The sequence below is a fragment of the Falco biarmicus genome, chromosome 10, assembly GCF_023638135.1.
Source record: "Falco biarmicus isolate bFalBia1 chromosome 10, bFalBia1.pri, whole genome shotgun sequence".
Taxonomy (NCBI): Eukaryota; Metazoa; Chordata; class Aves; order Falconiformes; family Falconidae; genus Falco; species Falco biarmicus.
Genome location: NC_079297.1, coordinates 5,345,973 through 5,371,434, shown reverse-complemented (window position 1 = coordinate 5,371,434; position 25,462 = coordinate 5,345,973). Strand labels below are relative to the sequence as shown.

The 25,462-nt window shown below is 56.1% G+C and overlaps 2 protein-coding genes across 3 annotated transcripts in view; one reads left to right on the top strand and one right to left on the bottom strand.

Moving 5' to 3' along the window:
- Positions 1-500: 500 nt before the first annotated feature.
- Positions 501-12,854, bottom strand: LPIN3 (lipin 3). Its single transcript, XM_056355064.1, has 20 exons — positions 12,754-12,854; positions 9,761-9,961; positions 9,332-9,427; positions 8,317-8,552; positions 7,985-8,092; positions 7,424-7,544; positions 6,862-7,264; positions 5,945-6,044; positions 5,661-5,830; positions 5,485-5,578; positions 5,199-5,268; positions 4,509-4,601; positions 3,988-4,049; positions 3,586-3,715; positions 3,177-3,325; positions 2,940-3,026; positions 1,818-1,970; positions 1,396-1,507; positions 1,196-1,299; positions 501-1,076 (listed from the first exon to the last, which is right to left on the bottom strand). Exons 2-20 carry the CDS (start codon positions 9,950-9,952, stop codon positions 932-934), a joined length of 2,625 nt encoding a protein of 874 aa, XP_056211039.1. The 5' UTR covers positions 9,953-9,961; positions 12,754-12,854; the 3' UTR covers positions 501-931.
- Positions 12,855-19,692: 6,838 nt separating this feature from the next.
- The window catches only part of ZHX3 (zinc fingers and homeoboxes 3), a 50,488-nt gene continuing 44,718 nt past the window's right edge, over positions 19,693-25,462 (top strand). For both annotated transcript variants that reach the window (XM_056353641.1, XM_056353642.1), the window contains exon 1: positions 19,693-19,859. The gene's annotated coding sequence lies outside the window, so the exon portion shown is untranslated. The remainder of the gene's footprint in view (positions 19,860-25,462) is intronic.

Genomic DNA, 25,462 nt, shown 5'->3' with positions numbered 1-25,462 from the left:
CCAGAGAAGTCCCCCAGCCATGGGGACAGGGTCCCAGCCCAACCCTGCTTCAGGACAGTTGAGCTTTCCCCAACTGCTCCAGTGTAGGGGTGTGGGAACAGCTCCTGCCCTGGCACAAGGTTGTGGCAGGCTGTGCCAGCACAGGAGACATTCAGCCCCTGCACACACACACAGAGCAGCAGAGCCTGCTTCCTGCATTAAATCAGTTTTGCAACATTACCTGAAGGTAGTAGGCAAAAAACCATAAAATCAAAATAAAGTCCTTTTCTAGTGCAGCTGCTCCACAGGCTGAGGAAGCTGTAAGTCCTGCCCACATCTCCACCAAGACCGGACGCCCCCCCGCAGGCCACTTCAGCAGGATAAACCCCACCACATTTGCAAAAGGACACCCAGCCTGGCTCCCACTTCCACGCACAGGGCTACAACAGGCAGCCTAGATTAAGGCACTGCTTATTTATTATTGCTGTTGGTGAAGAACACTCAAAACCCCAACAGCTTCCATCTACATTAATGAGTTAAGCCACAGACAGCTTCAGTCCATCAGCTACCAAACTGGAGGTAGCTGAACTGTCTGGGAACACTGGTCATACTGGAGGAAGCAATAGCTATGCCAGAGGCTCATCAGTAAATAAGACCATGACCCACCACCACCACCTTTAAAAGGCAGCCAGGCTTTATAGGTGTTAAGAACATGAAGATGACACCCAGCTTACATGAATTTTAGTTTAGTGATTGGAGTTTTTGTGGGGTCAGATCTCCCTCTTACCCCTCTTTGGCCCCCTGAGAAGGGATGTTTCTAGTGCAGAATGTGATCCCTATTAGAAGGGCAAAATGCCTGAGCAGCAAACAGGGAGGAGATGCACATGGAGCATCCCGAACTGGCAGAGGACACGCAGGAGAGCCCTGGGTCAGGTCTCCACAGGTAATGGGGTCAGGAGAAGGCATCCAAGTCAACAGCAGGGAGTGGACGCCTCCAGTAGGCAAAGTGGCTGTACTCTGGACACACCAGAGCAATGCTGCCACCCTGTCCCAGGGGAGGGAAGATGAGCTCCACCAGCTCCGACAGACGCTCGTACCTGTGGGGACAAGAAAGAAGTTGCATTGGAGTCACTGGGGTTTTGTTTACTTTTCTTCCTCATGAGATGCTCCTCAGGGTTAAAGCCACGTTAACCCAAGGAACAAGCACGTCACTTACGTAGACTTGTGGTTCTTTGTGAGCTCCTGGATCAGCTCTCCCTTGGGGTTGACTGTGAATATGCGGCTCTCCGGCAGGCCCACTTGCTTGTAAGCATAGACATCCTGCCAAGGAAGGCCAGCGAGGTGTGAGGGCTACACGAGGCACCTCTGCCACCACCACAGCCCGAGCCCTTCCTCCACCCCAGGAGACCTGCTCACATTGGCTTTGTTCCCAAAGGCTGCGTAGAAGGGCACCTTCATCGCAAACAGGTTTTGGATGTCCATCAAACAGGCAATCTTGAACACCTCCGGCTTCTTCTCAATCACCTCCCTGCAGCACAAGACAGACGCACAGAGCAGAGGTCGTAGTAGCATCAGCTGGCCAGGACCGCAGGCAGCCAGGCTGTCCGGGGCTCAAGGCAGCAATTTGGGGGGCAAGAAGGGTTCCACGCATCAGGCACTTCACCGTGAAGCTGCAGGGAAGACCCACAGTTCCCCTGCTGCCTCCGGTGAAAGGCATCCTGCCCCAGGGAGGGGGCAGAGGCAGTTTAAGGCTGTGACACCCCTCAGCGAGGGGAGGGGGGTGCCATCCCCAGGGATGCAGGAGGTGCAGGGCTGGGGAGGAGAAGAGGACACAGTACCTGTGGAAGGCAGAGAAGAGGCTGCTGGGGGCAAGCAGGATGGGACCCTTGGGGAGGGCACAGCCTTGCTCGTTGACCCATTTGAGGTAGCCTTTGGTGATGTGTGCCATGCCGATGGCTCTGGCTGAGCAGTAGAGGAACTTGTAGCCATTCCTACAGAGCGCACAGGGGACCCTCCAGGCTGCGCCCTGGACAGGGCACCCCCTGCTCCCCTGAAGAGGACGGAGCCAAGCACTTGCCCTAAGCCCAGACCTGTTTGCCCTTCAGCAAGCAAGGTGGCGTCACTGGCCCCCAGACCCAGGCTAAAACCAGCCCCACCTGCCTCACTGGAGGGGGAGCACGTACCGGGCTGCGAAGCCCAGCGGGACCCCTGGGCCAGCACCCCCATGCACCGGGCTGCCCGCGGCTCCTGGGGAGCTGGGCACAGCCCGTGCAGACCCCCGGGCAGGCGTGGAATGCTGCTTTTGCGGGACCAGACGTGGCCGCAAACCCCCACCGCACCCCGCGCCCGCAGCCCCCCGGGGGCGTGAGCCCCGTGTCCCCCCCAGCCCCGGGCCGGGACGAGCCATCCGCGGGCCCACAGTGCCTCTTAGTGGCCATCGGTGCCAGGGATGGAGCCGGTGGCCGGGCTCCGTGGGGACCCCCTGCCAGCCCCACATCGCACGTCGGGGCGGGGGTCCCCGTGGGTGCGGGAAGCAGGAGCTGGGTGCCCAGAGAGGCCACCGGCACGGCCCCACGGGGCTGCGGCGCCGGGCGGACCCCCGTGCTGCTGCTACACAGCGAGGCAAAGGTCTTCGGCGATGCCTGTGGCCTCTCGGGTGTGATCCGGTGCGGTCTCGTGTCCGTCCTTCGGTGCTCAGCTACACCTCCCCAGCCAAGCCCCCACCAACACACACTCTTCTCAGGGAAGGCAACGCAAACAACTGCTCCCAGGGGAAGCCCCCTGCTTGTGCCCCCCGACATCATCTAGACAGCGCAGCAAACATCAGTCATCACTGACAGCGGGTGATCAGGCTATTTTGGCCGGCATCAGTGGTTAAGGAGCCCTGACTCTGGCTCCCACCCAGCCTCTCCTCCATCATCCTCCCACTTCCCCTTGGCCTCAGTCGATCCAATACCTACATGTGGATTTTGTGGAAGAGCTTAGCAATCCCATGATGAGTCCAGTCTTTTCCCAGATGCGGCAAGATGTGCCCAAGCGCATCTGACCTAGAAGAAAAGGAGACCAGGTTAGGTTGACCCAACCTGGTGGGTTGGATGGGGTTTGTGGTCCCTCCCAGCTTCTTATGCTAGCTGTGAAAGGACACTTTCCCATAACAGGGAGGAACAGGGATGTCCAGGGGGAGAAAGGCCCTTTACTTGGTGATGGTGCCATCGATGTCTGAGATCACCACCTTGTCATCCCAGTTCCACAGGTAGATGGTGGCCTCACAGCGGCACGTGCCCTGGTACTGGGTTGTCACACTGAATGCCACCTCGTTGGGGCCATCTTGCAGATTCAGCCTTCCCTGTGGCAGAGGGAACAGAAGTGGTACACCAGCACCAATTCACACCAGTCCAAAGCTTCCTAGAGGTCTGACTGCCACCTGGCCAGAGCCATCCACTGGATGCCAGAGACCCCAGACATCCATAGGGTAGCCACTGAGGGCAAAATACTTAAATGCCCTATAAAAAAAATCATGAGGTCAGGAGTAGAGAAATCCATATTTAAGGGTTGTCTCACCCCTAAACACACAAGCAGGCAGTGAAGGAGGAATGAAGTACATACAATTTGTTCAGAGGAAAGCCGCAGGGATTTCTTGTAGGTTGGTGGAGATTTCTGTGCAGGGGCATCCCTTGCTAACAAGTTCCCAGGGTGCAGGGACCCGTCATCACTAGATGATCCCTCTTCCTCCTGCCTATACAAAGAAGGGAAGACCATACTTGTTTTACTCTGCAGACCACAGCTTTCCCCATGAGTACCAGGGAAGATCTGGAGGGAACCCAGGACAACGCACCCACCAGAAAGCGGCCATGGAGGAGCTTGGCTGGACCAGGGTCAGCCAGAGCCTTAACAGAGCTTTCAGCTCTCATACGTTAGGTACACTTGGGGATAACTGGTCATTTAGGAGAAAAAGAGACCAGAAGCATGCACAGACTCCTAAAGGCACCCTGGGAGGGAGGCACTTACCTCTGCTGAGCAGAGCTGGGCTGCAGCATCCCCGTCTTGGTTTTCCCTGGCCTTTGCTGCTGCTGCAGGCAGAGAGTGGCATCATTAGGACCTCAGTGCCAAGGGCTGGAAGAGGGGCTGCTTTGCTCTACCGCCTCTTGGAGCGGCAATACCAGAAAAGAGGTGGAAATGCATCCCTTGCTTTTGTGAGGACACTGCACCGTGGAAGATGAACCACAACATGGTGCTGTGATGGGGCAGGGAGAGCAGCAAGTACATGTGGTGCCCAGGCTGTGGTGTGAGGGGCATATGGCAAGGTGTCTCACCATTACAATGTTATTGGGTTACCGGTGGTGTTCAGCTGCTCAGGCATTAACAGACCTGAGGGGACAGCAGCAACCTTCAGAAGTCACCTTGCCTTGTACTCACCCTTGGGCCAGCCCCAGGACCCTGCTTGCTCTCCTTCCCCCCACCCTGCCAGCCACCAGAATGACACCTGCCTCCTGGGGACATGATCGTCACAGCCACTGCTGCAAACACACCTCCTCTGCTGGGAATTCTCTCCTCCTCCAGGAGAACCACCACCTGCTGCCTTTCTTGGGCATCTTCTCCTTCACCAGCTGCTCGATGGCGCTCTGTGGATGTGGCAGAACACAGGATAAGGTCAGTTCTCAGCCCAGGGAGGCTCAGCTGCCCGCAGGCTAAGGACACCCTTGTCCAGACATGTTTTCATTTGCAAATTTATTCACAGGAAAAAAGTGTGTGACTCGCTGCATTCTGAGCAGAGAAGGTTTTGGGGTAAAGGGTACAATGACTTGTTCCCTTCATGCAGGTTGGATAAACAATGTATATCTGGGTGCCTTATTCCATACAATCCCAGCCAGGTCTGCAGAGCCCTAGAGTGGGCTCACGCAGTCCCAAATCCTCCTCCAGGCTGCCAGGGCTGCTGGCTCTGGCCATCCACACATGGACACAACCATCAGAATAGGAGATTTTTGACAAGGAAATCTCTGCTCTCCAGGTGTCAGTGGTACGCAGGTATCTAAAAGCCCCCCTTTTCGTGGTCCCTGTGGGGGAAAGGAAGGCCTCAGGGTTGGAAGACTGGAGTGATGTTTGGCTTTGCCCCAGACTGCCTGCAAAGCCCCGTATGGGAAGCTTGGCCTCTTGTAGCCCCACTGTACTCTGCAAGCCCTGCTGAGAAGCATGGCCAGTACATGTCTTGTGCCACTGACCTCGGGAATGTTCCTCTGGAAAGCCTGCAGGGACAGGACCATGGGAGCAGCCACTGCCCAGTTGTAATACCTGGAAGAAACAAGAGGAACAGGAACATCATCATTCCTGGAGCAAGAGCTATTTCCACATTGTCCTGCAGCATGGCCAGAAGGTCCCCTCCCACAACTACCACGGTATAATCCTCGTCTGGGGTGCAGTCACACTCCTACAGGAGTGCTTCTGTAGGGACAAAGGGGCCACACTGGTCATCTTGGGATGAAGCAGCAGGAGGAGCAGGGCACTCACTTCTTGTTGATCAGTATCACCAGGTTTGGGTCATCGATGAGTCCTGGATTCTCAGCAAACTGCTGGTAGGAGACCATATGCTCCATGAACTTTTCTGGTGGGACAGAGGCAGTGTCATGCCACTGGTGTGTATAATGGATTTCAGGACAGCAGATTTCCCCCTCCTTCCCACCTACCACAGGAGATCTGCCTGCTGCCCCCCAGGCCTCCGCACAGGGACAGGGCGATGGTGGGCAGCAAATCTGAGCCTGAGTCCGTGGGGCTGTTGGCGGGCTGGCTGGATGGCAGCTGGGCACACAGAGGGTTGCTGGGGTCTGCCACAGGCTTTGAACTCTTCTCTGTGTCACTACCAGCAAGAGAAGAAGCAACATTAGGCAATAGCTTTAGATGCTCCTCCATCCTTTGCTGTAGGGGAATTGCTCAAGAAGGTCTGAGCTTAGCCAGCTGGGCCAACCCATACCTCCTGGGGAAATAGAGCCCCACATGCTCCTCATCCAGGTTGGAGAGCTCTTCCAGGTAAACATCACTAGGACCCAGGTGAGGACTTCTTTTGATGGCTCCTCAATGCACAAACAGAAGGGAGAGAGCTTAGCTGAATCACCTCTCCAACCAACCCAGCATCTACTGAGAAAGCTAACAGCATTTTCCTCTATTCTATTCATGTACCAGAAAGAAGGTATCTCTTTTCCTACTTGAAAAATTGCCTTATGTCAACAGCAACAGAAGTACCTCAAGACACCTGCACTGGCACAAGACTGCTTGCCAAGAAGACACAAAGGACAGGCCAAAGTCCTGCCATGATAATCTGAAGTTAGCACCATGCAAGGTAACAGTTTGTTACACAGGGGATCCCAAGCATCTCTTCTTCAGGGAGATAATTATGCTCTGAATTTATGCCGGCTGGAAGAGTAAGGTTAGTTAGGACAGGTAACAGCATAAAAATCCTCAAATACATTATCAAGGGAGGCAAATGCATGCTTCACTGTGTGATTTTTTCCACCCAACTTGGTGGGCTTGGGGCACTAGTCAGGCCAGGTGGTGCCAAGACACTTCAAATTAAAGGTATGGTCCATGCTGCTGAGAAATCTTCTAATCGTGTAAAAGCAGGGACATCCAAGGATGGACTTCAGGAAATATAAGGCACAAAAGCCTTCCTGAGGAGCTGGGTGGTCACTGAAAGGAGGAAACCTGAGGAATGTCTCTTTATGTGCTACCAGCTCCCTTGCTTTGGAGAAGGCAGAGCAGACACGTCACACCTCCGATTCCCAGGGCAGTCACGAAGGAGTTAACGGTGAATGAACAATCCAGCCCCACATCCAAGTCACATACAGACACAAGCTCAAACATCGCTTCCAGCAGCACCAGTCACACACTCACCTCTTCTCCTCTGGCTTTCCAGCTCGGGGCCCTCTGAGCCCACCTGTCTCAAAGCAGTGGCTCCCTCAAAAGGCTCCACATCTGGCTGAACTTCTGGCACAACAGCCCTGCCTCCCTCCTGCTTCTCTTGTGGGGCTGAGGAGGCCTCCAGCAAGCTCTTGGCTCCCACAGCACTGGGGATGTCCCCATTTTGGGGTACCAGTGTTGGCTCAACAACAGACACTGCAGAGGAACGAGGCATGCTCTGAGGTCCTGCTGGGCTTGGACCACCTCCCAGACCTTCAGAGGTGGCAACGAGATGGGTTGCCTCATCCACTAGGACCAGCGTTGCAGAGACAGCAGTTGCTGCAGTAGCAGTGGTCTTTGCAGACTTGGCTGGTTCAACTCGTTCAGATTTATTCACCTCAAGGAAAGCAGAAGAACAGGTTTGAGGATGGGAAGTTGCCCAAAGCATCAGGCAGAAAATGCCAACTCCTCTGAGGCTGCCTGGCCACAGCCTCCTCCACTTTCTGCAGGCCCCTCTCCCACCAGCTGCTAGAGAAGAGCAAGGGCAGGGACTCACCTGTGGGAGCCTTCCCCAGGTCCACTGCATGTGGGATTCAGCCCCTAGAGCCAAGCTCTCCTGCGGCCTGATCTCCAGTTCTGAATCACTTTTAGGAGGAGATGGATGGCTCAGGGTGGGACTACAAGAAGAGAAGGCAACATGGGACCTCACCTACTCCACAGCCCCGTGCTTTCCTACCACTGCAAGTATATTTAGGTCTGAGAACCCTATAAGGCTGGTTTCCTATAGAATCAGTTCCGCCTCAAAATTATGACTTAAAAATCAGGAAGACCTATGGGAAGCTCAGGCCCAAGGAAGCAGAGTGCTGGGCCACTGGTTGTCCCGGAGCAGCTCAGCAGCAGAGGCGGGGGAGCCCTGTAAGGGCAGGCTTCTTGCATCTGTGACCATGGCCAGCAGCATTCCCCATGGGCTCCGAGCTCTCCTCCAGCCGCACCTTATCAAGCCAGGAAAACCCTCCTCTCCGGACACCTCCAAGTGCCTTTTCCTTACCACCTTCCCAGCCACACGGCCATCCCCTGCTCCCAAAGGCAAGCAGGTTGCCTTGGCTCTGCCTGTTACCTGTCCACAGAGGCCAGCTCCCCGTCAGAGTAAGGGTGAATCTCTGGGGACTCCAATGATCCGATTTCTTCTTCGGGGAGATCAGCAGAGGAGAAATACACTGAACCACTGCAAAGGAGGGAAGAGGTCAGTCGTGCTGCCCTGAGGCACCAGCCTCCTGTCCTGGAAAGCTGACAATACCCAACTTGACCATCTCCACTGACTTGCTACTCCACATGAGGCCGAGGTCCAGCTCGGAAACGCTTTCCCAATGTTTCAGTACTGCCAGGCATCACCAAGTGAACCTATGGGCCTGACCCATCACATCACCCTGCCCAGGTGAGGCAGCTTACCTTGGGGCTGGTGGCTTGCACAGCTCCTCCATGGACACCTCATTTTTGGTGTCCTCGCAGCCCTCTAACTCCAAGTCAGACACCTCCTGCTGCTTGGGTTTTCTCCTGCGTCGCCTCCTCTTGCGTGAGGTCATTTCGGCAGTGGAGGTCTCCTGCCCATGGGAGGGCTGAGCGACATCCTCTGGGATCTGCTCCGTGGGGATGGGGGATGTGCAGAGGCAGGACGGGATATTGACCTGCAACAGGGTTAGGAACAGCCCATCAGCTCCAGCACCCTCCTTTCTAGTCCAGTAGCTCATGGCTCTCACCTATGCAACATGCTCCACCAGCACAACCAGCACCACTGAGCCCTCAGCCTGAGGGTGGTTTTGTGGCTAGGCCTAAAAGGAAGAGTTTTGTACATACAACTTGCAAATAATAATAAAAAAAAGTAGGGTTATCCAGCCACAAGCTAAAGATGCCTTTAACGTGGGCAAGGACAGGCAGGCAGGAGATGGCACCACAAGACCAGAATTACAAAGGTTCCAGATGGGCTTTGGCTCCAGAGCCCTCTCCCTGTTCTCAAACCCAGCCCAAGCTAGCAGCGACCACAAGTCAGCCTGGGAGAGAGCTGCCAAGATTTCTGGAAGACACAACTAGCCTCGTCCTGCTTCCCAGTGGAGCAGGCAGCCTGCCACAGCATCTGGCTCACTGTTGTCCCTGTCACAAGATCCCCCAAGAGGCCAAGCCCGGAGATATCTGCCTGACTGGCCAGCAGCCATGCCCATTGATGGAGGCCAGTCTGAGATGCAGATATTTGGTCTAATGCTTCCCTCACAGCGCTCCACAGCCCAGATCCTCCACACTGGTCATGAGATCCTTTGAGTAGGAACCTTTCCAGACACACAAAGTGTCAGAGCAGGATAACGGAGTCACCCTGGGGAGGAAGAGCAGTCCAAACCTGGTCCTTCCACCTCAACCCTGAACTTCCAGGTGGTCACAGCAGGACACAGACCAGCAACACTTCATCACCAACCTCATTCTCCTCCGACTCCTGGACAAAGAAGGCTTCTCCATTGTCACCCAACTTCATGTGCAGGTCCACAGGCTCCCCGTTGATTTCAATGTCAACCTAGCAAGGGGCAGAAGAAGCGTGTCCATCTGAACACACTCACCCATCAGTGTACAGGGGGCATTCCCCCAGGGAGGGGATGGGTTGGGGTAGCTCACAGCCACCCAGTCCCTTGAGGCAAGGGACCTCTCCCAGTTTTCCTGGGAAGCAGAGTCCTCCCTGGAGGAGGATGGGTTCCATTTGGGGGCATCCCTCCCAAAACTGGCAAGCAATCCTTTCAGCAGGGCTCCCATTCCCCTCAAACAAAGTTCTTCCATAAGCCACAGGTTATGGAAGATCCTAAGTCTAGAGATACCAGAGAAGAAGCATAGTCCCAGGGTTGCCACCACTTACCACCTTCTCCTTGGAGCGCAGCACACCCAGCTTCCCAAAGCGCACGTGAAATGGGGAGCACTGGAAGGAGTTATCGGGCTGCCTCACTACGACCACATCGATGCAGCCCGTCAGGGTGGCGGGGTTCAGACCCCGGTACAGTTCCTTCACCGTGACGAAGACTGTCTCAGCAAGCTGCCCCACGTAGTTCATTGTTTGAGACTGTGGATGAGAGACAGGAATAGATTCAGGTTGGCGGGAAGCGGGCTCCAGCAGCTGAATGCAATGTGAGTTTGTTCAAGTAGAGTCAGTTCACAGTTGCAAACACAGCCCCATCATGGGGACAGGTAAGCATCTAGGGAAACTGAGGCAGACACATGAAGGGCCTTGATACAGATCAGCTAGGGCCTCTGGGAGCACCAGAAAACAGGACAGAAGCCAGAACACAAGTTATTGCATTCAGCTTGGAGGAGAGGTGCCTTTGCCGTTGGGATGCACCATCACATTTGCCCCTTGGGAGAGCAAACAGTACCTCACAGCAACACTTCACAGTCAAGCTGTCAACATTCCAGTCAAAAAGAATTTGGTTGGCAGGAGACCTCCTGCCCTGAGCTGTCCTAAAAAAAAAAAACACCAAACACAAACCACCAAACAAACCCACAAACAAAAAAATCAACCACCACCAAAAAAACCCTCGGCTTGGGGCAGAGAGGTGGTAAGTCCAAGGAGCTGCTGCATACACCATGTGCTCACCTTGAACAAAGTCCAAACCTAACATTTCCTACTTGGAGGGGAAGGCATCCCACCTAGGCATTGCTGAATCGGCCAGACATGGCCCTTGTTCAAGCCAGAAATCCCTGGTTTCCATGCCTGGGCTCCTGCCACCACCCTGCAGCTTCCCAGGGAATCCCAGCAAAGGGGCCGTGCTACCCAGAGGACACCCAGGCAGCTCTGCAACACCATTTTCACAAGGCACTGCTGCACTCCAAGGCTGCACAGCTCCTGGTTTTCATTAGCAAGAACACATGGAAGGAAAGCCCTGCCTGCTGATCCCCTCGCCTGCTCATATCCTTCAGCTGCTCGCTCCCCGAGCAAACAATTCCCCTCTGCCATGCTGGAGCAACAGCATGGCTGCAAAGCCAGACTCGCATGGCCCATGCTGAGGCTCGCAGCCCAGCCATGTCTCCGGCCACACAAGGTGACACGCAGGCTCCAAACAGCTCTCACGCAGCTCCCCTTCCAGCAGCCCACCGCTGGCAGTGCCTACTGGTCAACGTGCTGAAGTCCCTGGAGTATTTTCTTGCGCATCTGTGTCGGGGTGCTGGGTGTGGGTCCCAGAGGAGTCCCTTGCTCCATTTGCTGAGCACCCGGTATCAGCGGGACAGCAGCAGCAGGACAATGGCCCTGGTGCCAGCACACCACAGGCTGGGCCCTGAGCTGCCGGTTCCACAGCACACCTTGTCCCAAGGAGAGGATGAGGACACAGGATGACGACTTCAGAAGGACCACAGATGGACTAAAGAAAGCCTTTTGTGCCGGCAGGGCGATCAGCCGATGGCATGGTGTTCCCAGGGGGCTCTCAGCACAGCCCCCAGTACACATGCAACCCAGGGGGCAGGGAGAGTTGGTTCCTTACCCAAAGGGATGAGGACAAGCACGTGCCACCCTCCGAGCCCTCTGCCCCAGCATGCACCCAGCCTCTCCGATCCGTTTGGCGCAAGCTCAGCCCCGTCCTGTTCCCAGACATCCTTTCTGGAAGGTGCTCTGCGTGGAAAGACATGGTCCCTGCTTCATGCCCTGTCCCCCCTGCCAGCCAGGAATAATCCCAGAGCCCCGATCCTCCCCGGCATGGGTGGCAGGGAAGCCTAGCTGGCTCCCGAAGCTTCAGTGCCTCCATCAGCTCTGCTGTGAGCGGGGCCAGGGTCACGGGGCCACTCACCAACCTGCTGAGCCCAGCTTTCCTGGGCATCGCTGCCGGGATGGGCAGCACTCCAGCTGCCTTCCCTGCTGTGCCACGGGGCCTGGCAGCAAACAGGAGAGAGCTCCTGGCTGAGAGGGGGAGGAATTTTTGGAGAGGAAGAACAATCAGGCTGGCCCTCTTGCTGCCAGGGCAGTGCTGATGGGCTCCCAGCTGGGATCTGCATTGAGACAGATCTGAAAAGCACATAGGGAAAACCCTGGGCAGATAAACCTGCACAGCCTGCAGGGCTTGGAAAAAGACCCCAGGAACAGCCCCATGCTGAGCAGCACCTTCATGGGAACACAGGGTGCAAGGGCTTAACACAGCACTGCAGCCACCCAGCAAAACACACTGCTGAGGGTCTCCTGCTGGGGCCATGTCCCCCCGCCAGGGCTTCGTGCCCCATTGCCTCCACGGGCAGCAGCCCCCTCCTCAAGCAGCCCCTGCACATTGCTGGGGACACTCAGCCCCAGAGCTCAGGGCAGGGGAAAGAGGGTGGCTCTGGTACAGTTTTCAGCTTGCTGGGTTTTAACTCCCTGTGTGCTTCACCCAGGGCAGCTGGAGGGAAGCAGGGAACAGAGAGAAGAGACTCAGACTCCTCCCTGCAGCCCTCAGCCCCACCACGGGTGGAAGAGGTCCGTTAGGGAGATGAAGAATAAGCTGTGCTCTGGAGAGAGATTAATAAGTAGACCAGGCAGGAGGGAAAGGATTTTCAAGCCACCTGGAGGACACCACAGCACATTCAACAGATAAACCCCATGAGGAACGGAGCATCCCCACCCCTCAACCCCAGGACCAGCAGGATCACAGCCCTTCACCAGCACAGCTCTTGCAGAGGGGGCAAGCCTCCTCTACGGAGGCAACGCAGCTCACATCCACCTCTCCAGCTAGAAAGCCTCCCAAAATAAGCCAGATATTTTGCTAACACCAGCTTGCTTTTCTCCTAGGTGGCAGCAAGCTGGGCCACCCCACAAGCAGCACGCTCTTCCCACTGCACACATCCACACTGCCCATCCATCACATGCTGCAAACCACTCGGGACCTTCCCCATTACCTGGGCAGCTGCTGAACCTCAGCAACTCCTCAACTTTGGGGCAACCAGCCCAGAAACCCCGGGAGCTGCTCTCTGCCTGCAGCAAGCTTGCTCACCCTCAGCTCCTCCTCTCCTTACTGCTTCCTTCCTCTCACCTGAGCAAGGGGAGGGCCCCATCTCCCAAAGAGCACCCAGTCCCCATGCCCTGCCTCCTGCTGAGCCTATGAGGGCTCCTGGGAGGCCGGAGGGTGGATCTGGGGAGGCAGCTGACACCTGCACAGAGCAGCTGTGCCTCATTGCAACCAGCTCATGTGTCTCATTACAACCTGCTTGTTTGCTCCAGTGGCTCAGGCAGAGCTGCCAGCTGCCCTGCACTGATGGAGATCCTCCTTCTTCACCCCACCATCCTGCAAGGCCACTACAGCCCGACCCACCGGGCTGCAATTTCCAAAGACAGTCCTTTCATTTTCCAGACCAGATCTCCCAGCGTTTAGCCCCCCACGCACAAACTATACAAAGCCCTAGTTCTCAGCACCCCAGGAGAGACTAAGCTCTCTGGAAAAGGCGCTTGCAGAGCCTGACTGTGCAGCTCTGGGGAAGTTCTGCCCCTTAAAAACTGCCTTGCAATAGCTGGAGAGCATCCTCACGTAGCCACAGCCAGGCTAAGGACTGTTCAGAGTGGGAAGTGTCTTGCTAGGGAGCCTATGCCAGGCGCTAATTTCTCCCTCCTCCATAGGGCTATAGGGAGTGCTGTAGGGTCATATGGACTAGGACCACGAAGGGTGAGTAGGGTGATAATTGCTGTGTTGCTCACTTAATTGATCCTGGATGTAAGATCGGATGCACCTTGGTCAGGTTTGGACTGGGAGGAACGTGGAAGGTGCTGGTGTGTGGTGCTTGTAGGGAGGAATAAGGTTTCACCAGAACCCAAGGTTCTGGAGGATTTTGAGGGATAATTTTAGCTGCCCCTCAGTAAACTTTGCAAACTTTGGAAGAGTGAATTCGAGTGAGTTTATTTCATTGTGCAGCCTGGGACTGGACTGGGACCTCCTTTTTCCACAAGCCAGCCTGTACCCCTGGGCAAGCAGAGCAAGGTAGCGCTTCCTATCAGGGCAGCACCTGCTAGGACAGGGACAGCATCACCCCCGCTCCTGCAAAATCCTTCAAGGCTGCTGCTGTGCCGTATGCCGCAAGGAGCCTGGCCTGCCATCCTTGGCACTCCTGGGTGCTCCACAGCACTGTCACCACAGGGTGGTGGCTTTCCCTCCCCTTCCCCAGCCTCTAGGCCCTCCTTGCACCACCAGGTCCCAGGGTGTGAGTACCCTGCACACCAGCAGCTCCATATCACCCTTCCACCTCCATCATTGTGGCTTTCTGCCTTTTAAGGGTGTTTGGGTTTTTTTGTTTTCCTTTTAATTCACACACACACACAGCCTTGGGAAAGCTTTGGGACACAAAGAAGCACCGAGCATCATTTTAGAGGCACCACCAAAGCCCACAGTGAAGTTTTAACAAGGCATAAAGGGAGGGAGTGGGTGGCCAAGCCCCAGGGGCTCCTCTGCCCTGTATTATCTCCAGTGGGAGGAGAAAAGAGAGCATGAGTTGAAAGAAAAGCACAAAGAAGCAGAGGTTTAAGAAGACTGAGGTTCTCCAGCTCTCAACGGGCCTGACAGCAGTGGGGAAGCAACGGAGGAATAGCCAGGGGGGCTCAGGTGAGAAACTGATGCAGTGGGGGTTTTTTGTGCCCCAAAAAAGTGGCTCCCACTGGACTATGACTGCCCAAGGGCAGGGATGTGGCTGGCGCTGGCTCTGCCCCACAACCCCCTGACTCGCTGTGCAGGGGATTCCCCAGCACCCTCTGTGATGATGTTTGGGGTGACGTGAATTGTGTGGCTGTGGCTCCTGGTCTGCACGAGAGCTGGTGGCACTTGGGGGACAAAGGCTTTTCCACCGGTGAGTGTGCAGGGCTCTCCCACTCATCACTCGTGGAGGTGACGTTGCTGTGTGAGAGCAGGGAAGCACCGGAGCTGGAGGCTGGCTGCTGAGGACCTCTTTAGTCCCTGAGGAGAAGGGTCCGAAGCACCCAGGCTGGTCACAGCTGATGGGTGCATCTACAGAAACGCTGCAGCTCATTCCCAGGCGAGCGCCGTTACCTCCCTGTGCCTCAGTTTCCTCAGCTGTGCCATACTGGTAGGGCTGATGGCAGCAGGGGGTACGGCAACCCCCCCTGCACCCATGCCACCCCAAGCCCAGCCTGGGTGCAAGGTTCCAGACCCAATGTGGAAACTTTCCTAAAGGCTGTGACAAATCAGCTGAGGAAGGAAGTGTTTTCCAGCAGCTTAGTATTTCTGAAAGCTCTATCCCTCGGTGAAATTGGACTGAAAGCAGCTATTGTGGGTGGCCAGGCACGGCTGTGGTCCCCGAGGAGGGTGGGCTGGCACCGTGCAGCACCGGCTGCTGACCCCAGCAGGGCTTACAGGGAGCCTGGGGTGGGGGGCTGCCACCAAACCCTGCAGCCCACTGCCAGGTCACCAGGCGCTCATGCCCCGCAGGGAAGGAGCCTGCTGTAACCTCAGGATGTGACACCTCAGGTGCTTTGTCCTTTGTCTTCGCATAGAGCTTGGTGATGCCACCGGCATGGGTCTCACCCAGGGCAGTGGTTTATACCCTGCAAACCCTGGGTCTGGAACACAAAAGGATAAATCTGGGCTGTAGACCTGGTACCTGGTCACAAATGCTGCAGAGGACATTTCAGCACAGGACACCAGTTCTTCTTTAGCCAGCTGAATGCATCCTCAGGTGAGGGCGGAGAAGGCAAAGCCAGCAGCAGCACGCAGGCTGCTCAGCCGTGCTGTGGCTCCAAGCTCCTGCCCTCTGGACACAGGGGCACCCTGCAGAAGCTGCTTCCCCCATCACTTACCTCCAAGGCTCCTGGCTCAGCTGGCTTTCCCTGCTGGCCCTTATGCCCAGCTCCTGACACACCAGGCTTCGCTCATCCACCAGTCCCCCCCAGTAGATCCCCAATTGTGCCATGGCCGCACTGGTGATGTCTGTACCTCCCTCCATGCTACCTTGCAATCCAGTCCTGGGGCACTTTACTTACCTGTTCTTTCCTTCTTTCTCCTCCAAAAAAATCTTAAAGCACTTTTAATTGCCATGGTCATTTTTTGCAAAGCCATACAATTATTCTTGGCTCCTGCCAGCTGCTTTTCATACCCCCTCTTGCTCCCACTTACTTTCTTTGGAAGGCAAGTCCTGCAGATCCATCACTCCCTGGGCTTCTAACCCTGAGACCCCCAGTTTCTCTGTGCACCCTCTGCATCCTCCCCCCAGGAGCTGCTCCAACAGGGAGAGGTTTCTTCCCCCTTTTGGGAACTCTACAACCCGCAGATGTTTGCAATGAGCCTTTGCAAAACAAGATGGCTTTTTTTATTAGTCAACCGAGATGCAATAGTTTCAGCTCCGTGCATTCCAAAAAGCTCACGCCCGTGTCCATCTTGGCGGCTTTCGTCCTGCATCCCCAGCACTCCCCACCCATCTCAGATCACAGCCTTCACCCCACACTGGGCAGCGGCAGGGCCAGCCACGCTTGAGCCCCTCAGTGCTGCCTCACAGGCTGTGCTGTGCCTATGCTGGCCAACAGTCTTGGAAGCCACGATCCCAGTGCTTCCAGCGCCTTCCCAGAAAAACTCCATCCATCCACTTGGCAGTTGGGAGCACCCCAGGCACTTGCTGCCCAGGAGACTCCTAAATTTTCCTCTGTCCCAGAAAAACAAGTTGTGTCTTCAGTTGCAGGCTGGGAGAGGGGACAAGCCGTGTCAAAGACAGGCTTGTTTTACCCCCTCTTTGTATTTCGACAGCTGCTGCAGACAAGCCAGGCCACAGCCAGTTCTTCAGCTGCCTCCAAGGTGGGGGCTTTGCCTCCTCCCTCAGTCATCACATTATTTCTCTGGGATTTTCCCAGCTGCTTAAGCTTGTCTTTGAGCAGCCCGGCAGTCCCTTGGGACACTTCTCCTTGGATGTCCCCCTTGCTCCCTGCTTCTTCATGGGTCTGGGGTGAAACATCTGGAGGGAGGGCAGATGATCCAGCTGCAAGAGAGACCTGGGAAGCTGGCCAACCCACCTGCCTCCATGCTGGCCGAGACCTGATGCAGCTCAGCTCATCAGAGATGCTGCAGAGGAGCAAGAAGCTCTCTCAGACAGGAGGGGAACTGAGCTGACAGAAAGGATCTTGCTTTGCTGTGCAAACAAGTGGAGCTGGGGCTGGGACAGAAGAAATCCTTCCAGCCCTGGGGTTCACCTCATAGCTGGGGGCACCAGTAAGGTTTGATGGCTGGAAGCCTACCTTGCTAAGCCACTTTCAGCAGCATCCAAATCCTCTTCCCACCCTTGACCCAGGGAGCCATGTTCTCCTGCTCCCTTTCCCACACTGAAAGGATGCTCCAGGACCTCACTGTTCTGGGGCACAGTCTTCTGATGGCCACTGGCCTATTCCTTTCTCCCTGGGTCTGCGCTTTCCTTAAACCTCACCAGCATCCCCCTTACAGTGGGGTTTCCCAAGATGCTGGCAAAATCCAGGCAGGAGTCAGCAGATGCCTTTTCCCGAATGCTGTACACTGAGCACGATGCTGCAAGCACCAAATGCCAGGTGAGAGATGGCCAGAGCCGTTGTGTTTATTGGGCTGGGCATCTTGGGTGTGCGGTTGACAGCTGTCAATCAATCCAGCAGGTCCAAGGTCCTTGTGCCAGGCAGCTCCCTGGAGCAGCTCCCTGCTGCTGGCGGGGCTGTCATCCCTAACTGACTTGCCTCGCTGTCACCCTCCAGGGAATCCCGCCAGAGGTTGGAATACAAAGAAAGGGCTTCCCTCTTATCAGGGCCCCTTCTCCCAGCAGACAGAAGCAGCTTTTTAAGAGCAGGGGAGCACTGGGAAGGCTGGCAGAGTTTCCTGCCCCTCTCAGCTGGCCAGGGGCTCCCATTCCCTTCCCCGGATCAACAAAGATCTCCAGAGGTTTGTGAAAGGGGTGATTCAGCAAAACAGTGAGAGGAGAAGCAGAAATGCCAAGTTGGCACAGCTGGATGGGGTGAAATTCTCATCCCATGAAAGCCACAGGGAGGAAGGTTCAGGTGTCCTGCTCCAAGTGCTGGCTCTGGAGCCAGGAATACAACAGGAAAACAGTGATGGGGTTTTGGTTTTTTTTTTTCTTTCCTATTCCCAGAAAGACCAGGTCAGATTGGCCTGGCATGTGATGGAGTGGGTGGGAAAGCCATTTTGCCTGAAGAGGAGGAAATGCCATCCTCCGTTGCCAATCGCAAGCATTGAAAAAGCTGAGCTATGGCTGCAGGACTGGTTAAAAACCATCCGTTCTGGTTTATAAACAGGCTCTGTTGACTTGGCTCCTAGTTTCTGACCTGTTAAGAGTTCACATTTCTTCTGTAAACACAAAGGGTTCAAGCTTACTTAAAAAGAAAAACCAGAAAGCTGCAATTCCCATGCAGTCGCGTGGCTCCAAGAGCCAGGGCTTGCAGAAAAATCCAGCCCCGCTCTGAAACTGGGAGAACTGATAGCCCTGAGCACTGAAATGGTCCTGAAAAACGAAGTCTCTGCACTTGCGATGCACTGAGAGCCCTTGGCTTTTTTGTCCCAGCTGCCAATAAACCTGTGCTTTAAAGCCAACAGCTTTAGATAAGCAACATCATATTTACATGGATGTAACTGTGCGCTCTGTCTAACCATTAGCTCTGAATCCAGGAAAAGTGGGATGACGTGCACATTTAGGCAGCTGGAAAATCTTTTATCTTTTGTCCAAAGCTGGTGTCTTATTTCAAGACAGATGATGTTTCCAAGCCATGCTTTATTTAAGAAATAGTTGGTGCTCCATTTGATCCCCGACCCGCTCGCAGCACGCTATGATGAACTGCTGCCGAAGCCCTTGGGGCACAGCGGTTTGGTGATCCCCAGAGCACCCCCCGGCAGCACCGCGGTGCCCAGAGCCGCTCGCCCTGCAGTGGGACCCCCAGCCACGACAGCAGCCCCCCACACTGGGTGGAACGACCTCAATGCTGGGGCCCACGGCTGCCAGCGGGATGGGACAGGGCGCTTCCAGCCACCAAGCTACCCGCTGGGGCTGGGGTGAGGCGCCGAGCTGGGGGACCCCAGGGCTGTGGGGGTGACAAGGTGTGGCTGGGGGTGCAGCGCCCTGGCGCACGTGGGGCATCCACTGCTCTCGGTGGCCGCTGCACATCCCCACCGTCCCTCGGTCGTCGCCCTCCCCATGTTCGGTGCGTGTGGCACGCTTGGCCCACCAGCACATACGTGCCCCAGTGCAGCGCCTGCTGACCCCCCGGGCACGCACCCACTGCACGCCCTCGGTGCAGGCCCTCGCCGGCCCCCCGCACGTGCCCAACACTCATCGCCTGCCCGGTGCCCAGGCCCGGTGCAAACGCTCGCTGTCCTCCCCGGTGCAGGCACTGCATCGCCCGGTGCCCAGTGCACGTACAGCTGGTGCTGCACTGCCCGGTGCCTGCACAGCCGGTGCCCGGTGCTCGGTGCTCAGTGCCCGCACAGCCGTCACTGCACTGCCCGGTGCCCACACAGACGGTTCCCTGTGCCCGGTGCCTGCACAGCCGTCCCAGCACCGCCCGGTGCCCGCACAACCACGCCTGCACAGCCGGTGCCCAGTGCCCGCACAGCCGTCTCAGAACCGCCCGGTGCCCTGTGCCCGCACAGCCGGTGCCCGGCACCCGCACAGCCGTCCCAGCACAGCCAGTGTCCGGTGCCCGGTGCCCGCACAGCCGTCCCAGCACCGCCCGGTGCCCGGTGCCCGCGCGCGCCGCCCCGCCGCCGGCTGAATGGCGCGCAAGCGCGCGCACCGCCCCGGTCCGGCTCCGGTGACGTCACCCCCCGCCCCCCCCAGCCCGGCGATGGAGCCTGGCTAATGCCGGTGTGTGTCGCGCCCGCCCGCCCCGCGCTCCCCCCGCCCCCCGCCGATGCCTGGGCTCGGCGGCGCCCGCCCGGCCGCCCCGCTGCGCCGCCCGCCCCGCCCGCCCCGCGCTCGCCGCCGGGGCCGGGGCCTCCGCCGGACCGCGCCGAGCCGAGCCGCCACGGCGGCCCGGGGACCTGCCGCGGGTGAGTGCCCAGCGCCCGGGGAGGGTCCCGCGCCCCCCGCTTCGCCTCGCCGCCGCGGTCCCGCCCGCGCCCCTCGCCCGCCCCGCCGTCCCGCCGAGCCCGGGCAGGTGCGGGGCCCACCCGGGGGTCGGGACACGCGTGTTGTCCGTGTGTCCGTGCCCCCGCGCCGCCGCCCAGCCCTGCCGCCGGCCGGGGAGCCGGTGGGCTGCGCTGCCCTTCGCTGCGGGCGGCTTGCCAGCGATTAAAATTTCAATTAAGATAAATTCAATTAAAAATGGTCCGGCCCGGCCGCGCCGGGAGCTCTGCGTGGGGCTGCCCGGGACCCGGCCGCCTCTCCCGCGGGCCGGTCTCGGGTGGATTTTTCCTTTACCCTGGGTCTTTGGGGAAGGAGAGCTCCTTTCTCCAGCCCTCGCTGGCCGCTGGCTAGGGGGAGGCTGGCCCCACTCGTGTCACCGGGGGGTTGGTCACGGGTGGGTCGTGGGGGGTTTCGTGGCTCCCGGTGTTGTAGGGGTGGTGGGTTTGGGTGCCTGGCCTTGGGGCAGAGCGGGGTGCGAGCAGGCGGCCTCTCCCCCTCGGCGCAGGTGGGGACACCGGCTGCTGCGAAGTGACGTGCCCGGGGCCGCGCAGGGACTCTGTGGCGGAGCCGGGACCGAGCCCCACGTCGCTCCGTCCTGGTTTCCCGTGGGACGCTCCCCGCCCTGGCTGGGGCCGCGGTGCCACCTCGGGCTGCCGGGGTAAAGTCCTGCCCGGCTGTGCCGGCTCCGTCAGGGCTCCGGGCGCGGGGCCAGGGCCGAGGCCGCGGTGGGGAGCGGCTGGGGAGGGGGACGCGGGCGGGGGGCGCCGTGCACCCCTCGGGCATCGCCTGCGTGGGCGGCCGGCTGGCCGGGCGGGTGGTGGCACGGCTCGGCTGGGGGCTCTGAACTCGGTCCTCTGGTTCAGGGCGTGCTGAGCCCGCGCCCTCACAACTCAAGCCATACGGTTTTTCCAAGGGCTCCTCTTCTATTCGGGTACCAAGGTGGGAAGGTTTTGGGGGAGAGGCAGCTGATGGGTCTGCCTGGGCCCACCGACGTACCGAGGAGGGGGAAAAACCCCCATGTAGAAATGCTTTTTGAGCTGTTTTCCCACTTCTGCTCTAAGGCTCTGCCCGGCCGTGGGCTCCCCCTCGGCAGCAGGGAGGGTTTTGCTGCCCTTCTCCCGGAGCACCTACTCTGGCTGCAGCCCCCTGCCCAGGGTCACAGCATCCTGAGGAACGGTTCCCCACAGGTGGGAAGCCAGAATAAGCTGTTCCAGAAAAACGAAGTAAACTTCTGAACTAATTTCTCTTGAAGAGATGAGGAGAAAAACAAAACCAAACCCACCCAGAAGATCAGAAGCATTTTATTTACTGTAGAAGAAAACAGCAATTTAATGATAACTTCTATTAACTAGGTTGGGTCTGTGACCTTGATGTGTTTTACAACTCGGGATGCGTAGCTGAGAAGAGGGAGCAGACTGTTGCAGTCTGTTTATTGTTTCCTCTTAGTTCATCCCAGCAACTCGCAGCACACGTATGCCCACACAGTTTCGGAGTCCTGACCCACCTTTGGGGGTGGGAAAGAGGAGGCTGTTGGATTGCATTTTGCTTCAGATACAGCCTAATCTGTAGCTTGTGTTAATTGTATTATAGATGGGTTGGGGTTTAGCATAGGTTTTCCTGACAGGGCTCAGCCTCCGCAATTCTTGCTACCGTAAGAAAGCCGTAGTAACTTGAAGCCCCAAAGTCACTCGCAGGAGCACATCTCTATCAATACAATCCTTGTTGCAAAGCCAAGCAAAACCAGCCCCGTGGGGGCTGCTGGCTTTCATCAGGGAAATGCAAGGACCGATGCAGGCAGTGCTGACAGCCTGGAGCGGGGAAGTCTGGAGCAGGTGAGCTGGGCTGGTAGTAAGAGCCATCTGGGTTGTTGTCATCTGGGGGGGAGGTTTAAACTGCAGTATGCTTCTGGTTCTCCTTTATACAAATGTGTCCCCTTGCTCTGCAGGAAGGTTTTCCTTCTATTTAGACCTCCTCTTCCTCCTCTCCAAAAATGTGGTGCTCTTGTGTATGCAAGCTTTATCATCCGCCTCGGTTACTATGGTGTTACTATGTAAAAGCAGCTCATCTCCTAGCTCCTGACAGTATCTACAACTTGGGTTTACAAGGCCAACCGGGGGACGCGGGTCTGCGTCCATCCCTTGTCAAGCCTTTCCCTGTCTGTGCGGTGGGACGGGTCCGGAGGCAGCATCGTTTGCAGGGCAGGGCCGTGGCTCGGTCCCATGGGAGCCTCCTCCGGGTTACCGGGCACGAGGACCCGGTGCTCCATGCGAGGCTGTCACACAGGTCCCTTGCTGTTTTGGAATGTGAGGCAGGGTCCTGGGCAGTGGGGAACCCTGCAAGACCCGCTCCTGTTACCCACTGCGGGGACGGGGCTGCCGGCTCCCAGCTGAACACAGGGCATTAGCTCCCCCAGAAAACTGGTGGGAGCAGAAATGAATAGTTGAGGATCTGTGGAAATCTGTGCAAACAAAAGGCAGAAGGTGGGAGCAGACATGTCCCACCACACCACTGTCCTGCTCAACCCCCCCGGCTTGTGCAAGCAAACCTGCATGGGCTAGCATGTCGCTGCCCACGGGCCCTTTGCTTCCCATCTCCTGATAATGTGGCAATATTTTTATTATTTTGTCTTTTTCGACCTGATTTGTGTGTAAAAAAGCATGAGGGAGATTCATCCCGTGGAGGGGTCCTTGGTTTGCTCATGGTTAATGTAAGTTGCTGTCACCTTTGTTCTTGCGTGGAGCTGCCACCTCCCTGCCATAGAGAGATTTGCTTGGAGGAGCCGGAGCCCCACGCCAGGTCCAGGTGCCCCCACCCTGCTTGTCCTAAGGATGTTTTGCCCCGTGCAGATTCCGAATCACTCTGAGGTGCCTCTCTCTTTGCGTGAGCGAAATAGGAGCCCAGGGTGATTATGTTTGTAGCTTCGGCACCTGTTCCAGGTGGAAGGAGCCTAGACCTGCTAAGGAGGCTAACTGGGAGAAGATCCTGCTTGCTGGTCTTTGTGCTGAAGGTCTGCAGCATCTCTCCCTCTTGCAGCTGTGCTGGGTTTTCTGCTTTGTTGAGTAGGCGAGGGGTGATGTTTCTAATTAAAAAGAAAAAAACAACCCTCTTGTACTTCTCCCCTTTGTTTGTTTGTTTTTCCTCTCTTCCCCCCCCCCCCCCCCCCCCCCCCCCGAACAAATATTCTAAATAACAATGCTTAAAATGAAAGCTAAGTGAGTTTGCGTGAAGTGAAGTCACTGGAGAAGCCCTGGTCGGATGAGGACTGCGGTGGAGTTAGAGGAGCTGGTGATGACACATGGCACAAGAGCGGAGCCGGAGCAGTTGGGTTGTCACCAGATGCAGTCGCAGCCATGGCTCATCCCCGCGTGGAGGGTGTGCTCGAGCCTTTCAAAGGCTTCGTGGTTTCTCCTCCCTCTCCCCTTTCAGAACAACACTGTGTGAGGGTGCCCGGTCCTTTTCATACATGTGTCATCAGGGGACATTTAACTGAACTCCTTTTTTATCTTTGTGCTCTCTGCTCCTTATTCCTATTTATTTTTAACTTTTTTTAGAAATAGAAAAATTGGAGGATGAACCTTCTAAACTGTACGTTCAGTTGCAGTGATGGCTTTTGTCATGTCCTCCTACTGAAGGCGAGTGCTGCCCTCGCCACTCCAGCCAGGCCCCCCATGTGTTTTAGCACTTGGCAGGGGAAAAAAAATGAAATAAAATAGCATGGTGTTAAGGTTGCAAAAGTTTCCATTATAGCTCCACCCAAACGCTCCTGCTCAGTAATGCTCAGAAAATTCGGACTGGGTGATGGGGCTTCCCTGCCTGCTGGGTGGCTCAAGGGGAAGGGGAAGAGCTTTTGTGTTTTTTTTTTTCTTTTAATGCAGACATGCTCGAGAGGGTCACGTCAGGAGTAGGGTGGGGAGTGAGCCCTGGCATGTGGCCGGCAGAATGTCCTTAATAAAGAGCCTGGGTGGGACAGGTTTGAATAGCGTGCACTTAAAAAATCACTGAGGCAAGAGGCAGATGAATCAGTTGAAAGGGGCTTCCAGCAAGGCGAGGTGGCTCTCTGCTATGTGCATTGGTATCTTTCAACTCTTCCTCTCCTAAATAGGTGCCTTGATGTTGTTTTCAGGCTGACTTTTTGGTCCTACTGGCGTAAAGGAGATCAGTTTGCTCCGTGAGAAGGATGGGAAGGGAGCTCGTTGCACCTGGAGCCCAGCTTGGCGTGCGGGATGCTTGCGCATGCTCTGCTCTCATGCTTCGATAAATAAAGAGGTTTTCATGGAACTTATAAAAACTTCTCTTTTGGAAATAGGTCAAGCAAATATTTATTTCCCTAAGGTGTCATGCCAGTACTGCACAAATACTTGACTGGGTAGTCATTTTATTTTTCCCTGCTTTGTTTCTTTTTAAGCATATTCTGTGTTTTTTTTCCAGTGGCGTAGACACGCACATTAATAATTGTATGTAATCGGTCTCTCTTTCCATCTGGAATTTGTGCATCTCCTATGGGCTCATGCTCTAAATCAGAAGCTGTGACACTTTTTTCTTTATATCCAGGTGCTTATCAGAAAGCTGGGGAGATATTTTTTTGTTCTCCTGAGGAGTTCAGGTCAGCAGTGGGATCGAAACAACCTAAATCAATTTAAAAATGAAATTCCCAGAATACACCAAGTCTTAACAAAGTGGTCATACTGGTCGTTCGCTATCCTGTCCTGCAGCCCCAGCCATGGTGTTGCTGGTGTCCCTCTGGAAAGTAAGTCCAGCGGTTGGGTTGTCCCACAGAAGGAGAGCGTGGTTCCTGCCGAAAGCTTTGCCTTGCCGTCTGATGGATCTTGTTCTTCTGTCTTCCCCAAATAAGAATGGTCAGTATCCGCCTTGAAAGAGGGATTGAAACTTCTTGTCTGTATTTAAAATGGTAAAAATAAAGACTTTCATTTAAGAGGACCAAAATTAGGCTTGAGGTCCTGGATACTTGATCCTGTAGCTCTTCATCTCCAGATCTCCTCAGTGTAGGAGTAACAAGGGTCTTTGCTATGGCACACTGGAGTACTTGGAGCATGCTTGGTGTAAGAGGATGCTCGAGATGAGGGTGTCTTGGATGCTTTCTGATTTGTAGCATATTTAATGAACTGAAGCCTTGGGGGTGTGTGTTAAGGATCCAACCATATCGCTGACTCCTGTGCTTGTGCTCAGGGCAGGTTTCAATGGCTGGAGACCTTCCTGGTGGTTCCAGGTCCTGCCCTGGGACACCAATAGCACAAGGACCATTTCAGCCTCTGATGCCAGCTGATGCACTGGGCTTTCTCTTGCCACCTGCATTGTGCCTTCTGGCTCTGGTCACCCTGGTAGAGGTGGTCACCTCTAAAGCAGCACCTCGAGCGCAGTGCTCGGTGGCTTTGGAGACCTTGAAGGGTTGGATGTGACACCAATGGGGCTTCTTGATGTGTGTTTTTTCACAGCCCTGGCAAGACGGGTGCATTTGCTCTTTGCATTAAGGTTAATTGGCTCTTAACATGCGTTCCTAGTTGTAGGG

Coding starts and splice junctions, on each gene's coding strand:
- LPIN3 (XM_056355064.1), bottom strand. CDS start 9,952: ATGAACTACGTGGGGCAGCTTGCTGAGACAGTCTTCGTCACGGTGAAG. Junction 7,265..7,423: donor CCTGGGGAAGGCTCCCACAG/GTGAGTCCCTGC, acceptor GCTTTCCTTGAG/GTGAATAAATCTGAACGAGT. Junction 5,579..5,660: donor CAGCAGGCAGATCTCCTGTG/GTAGGTGGGAAG, acceptor CTGTCCCACCAG/AAAAGTTCATGGAGCATATG.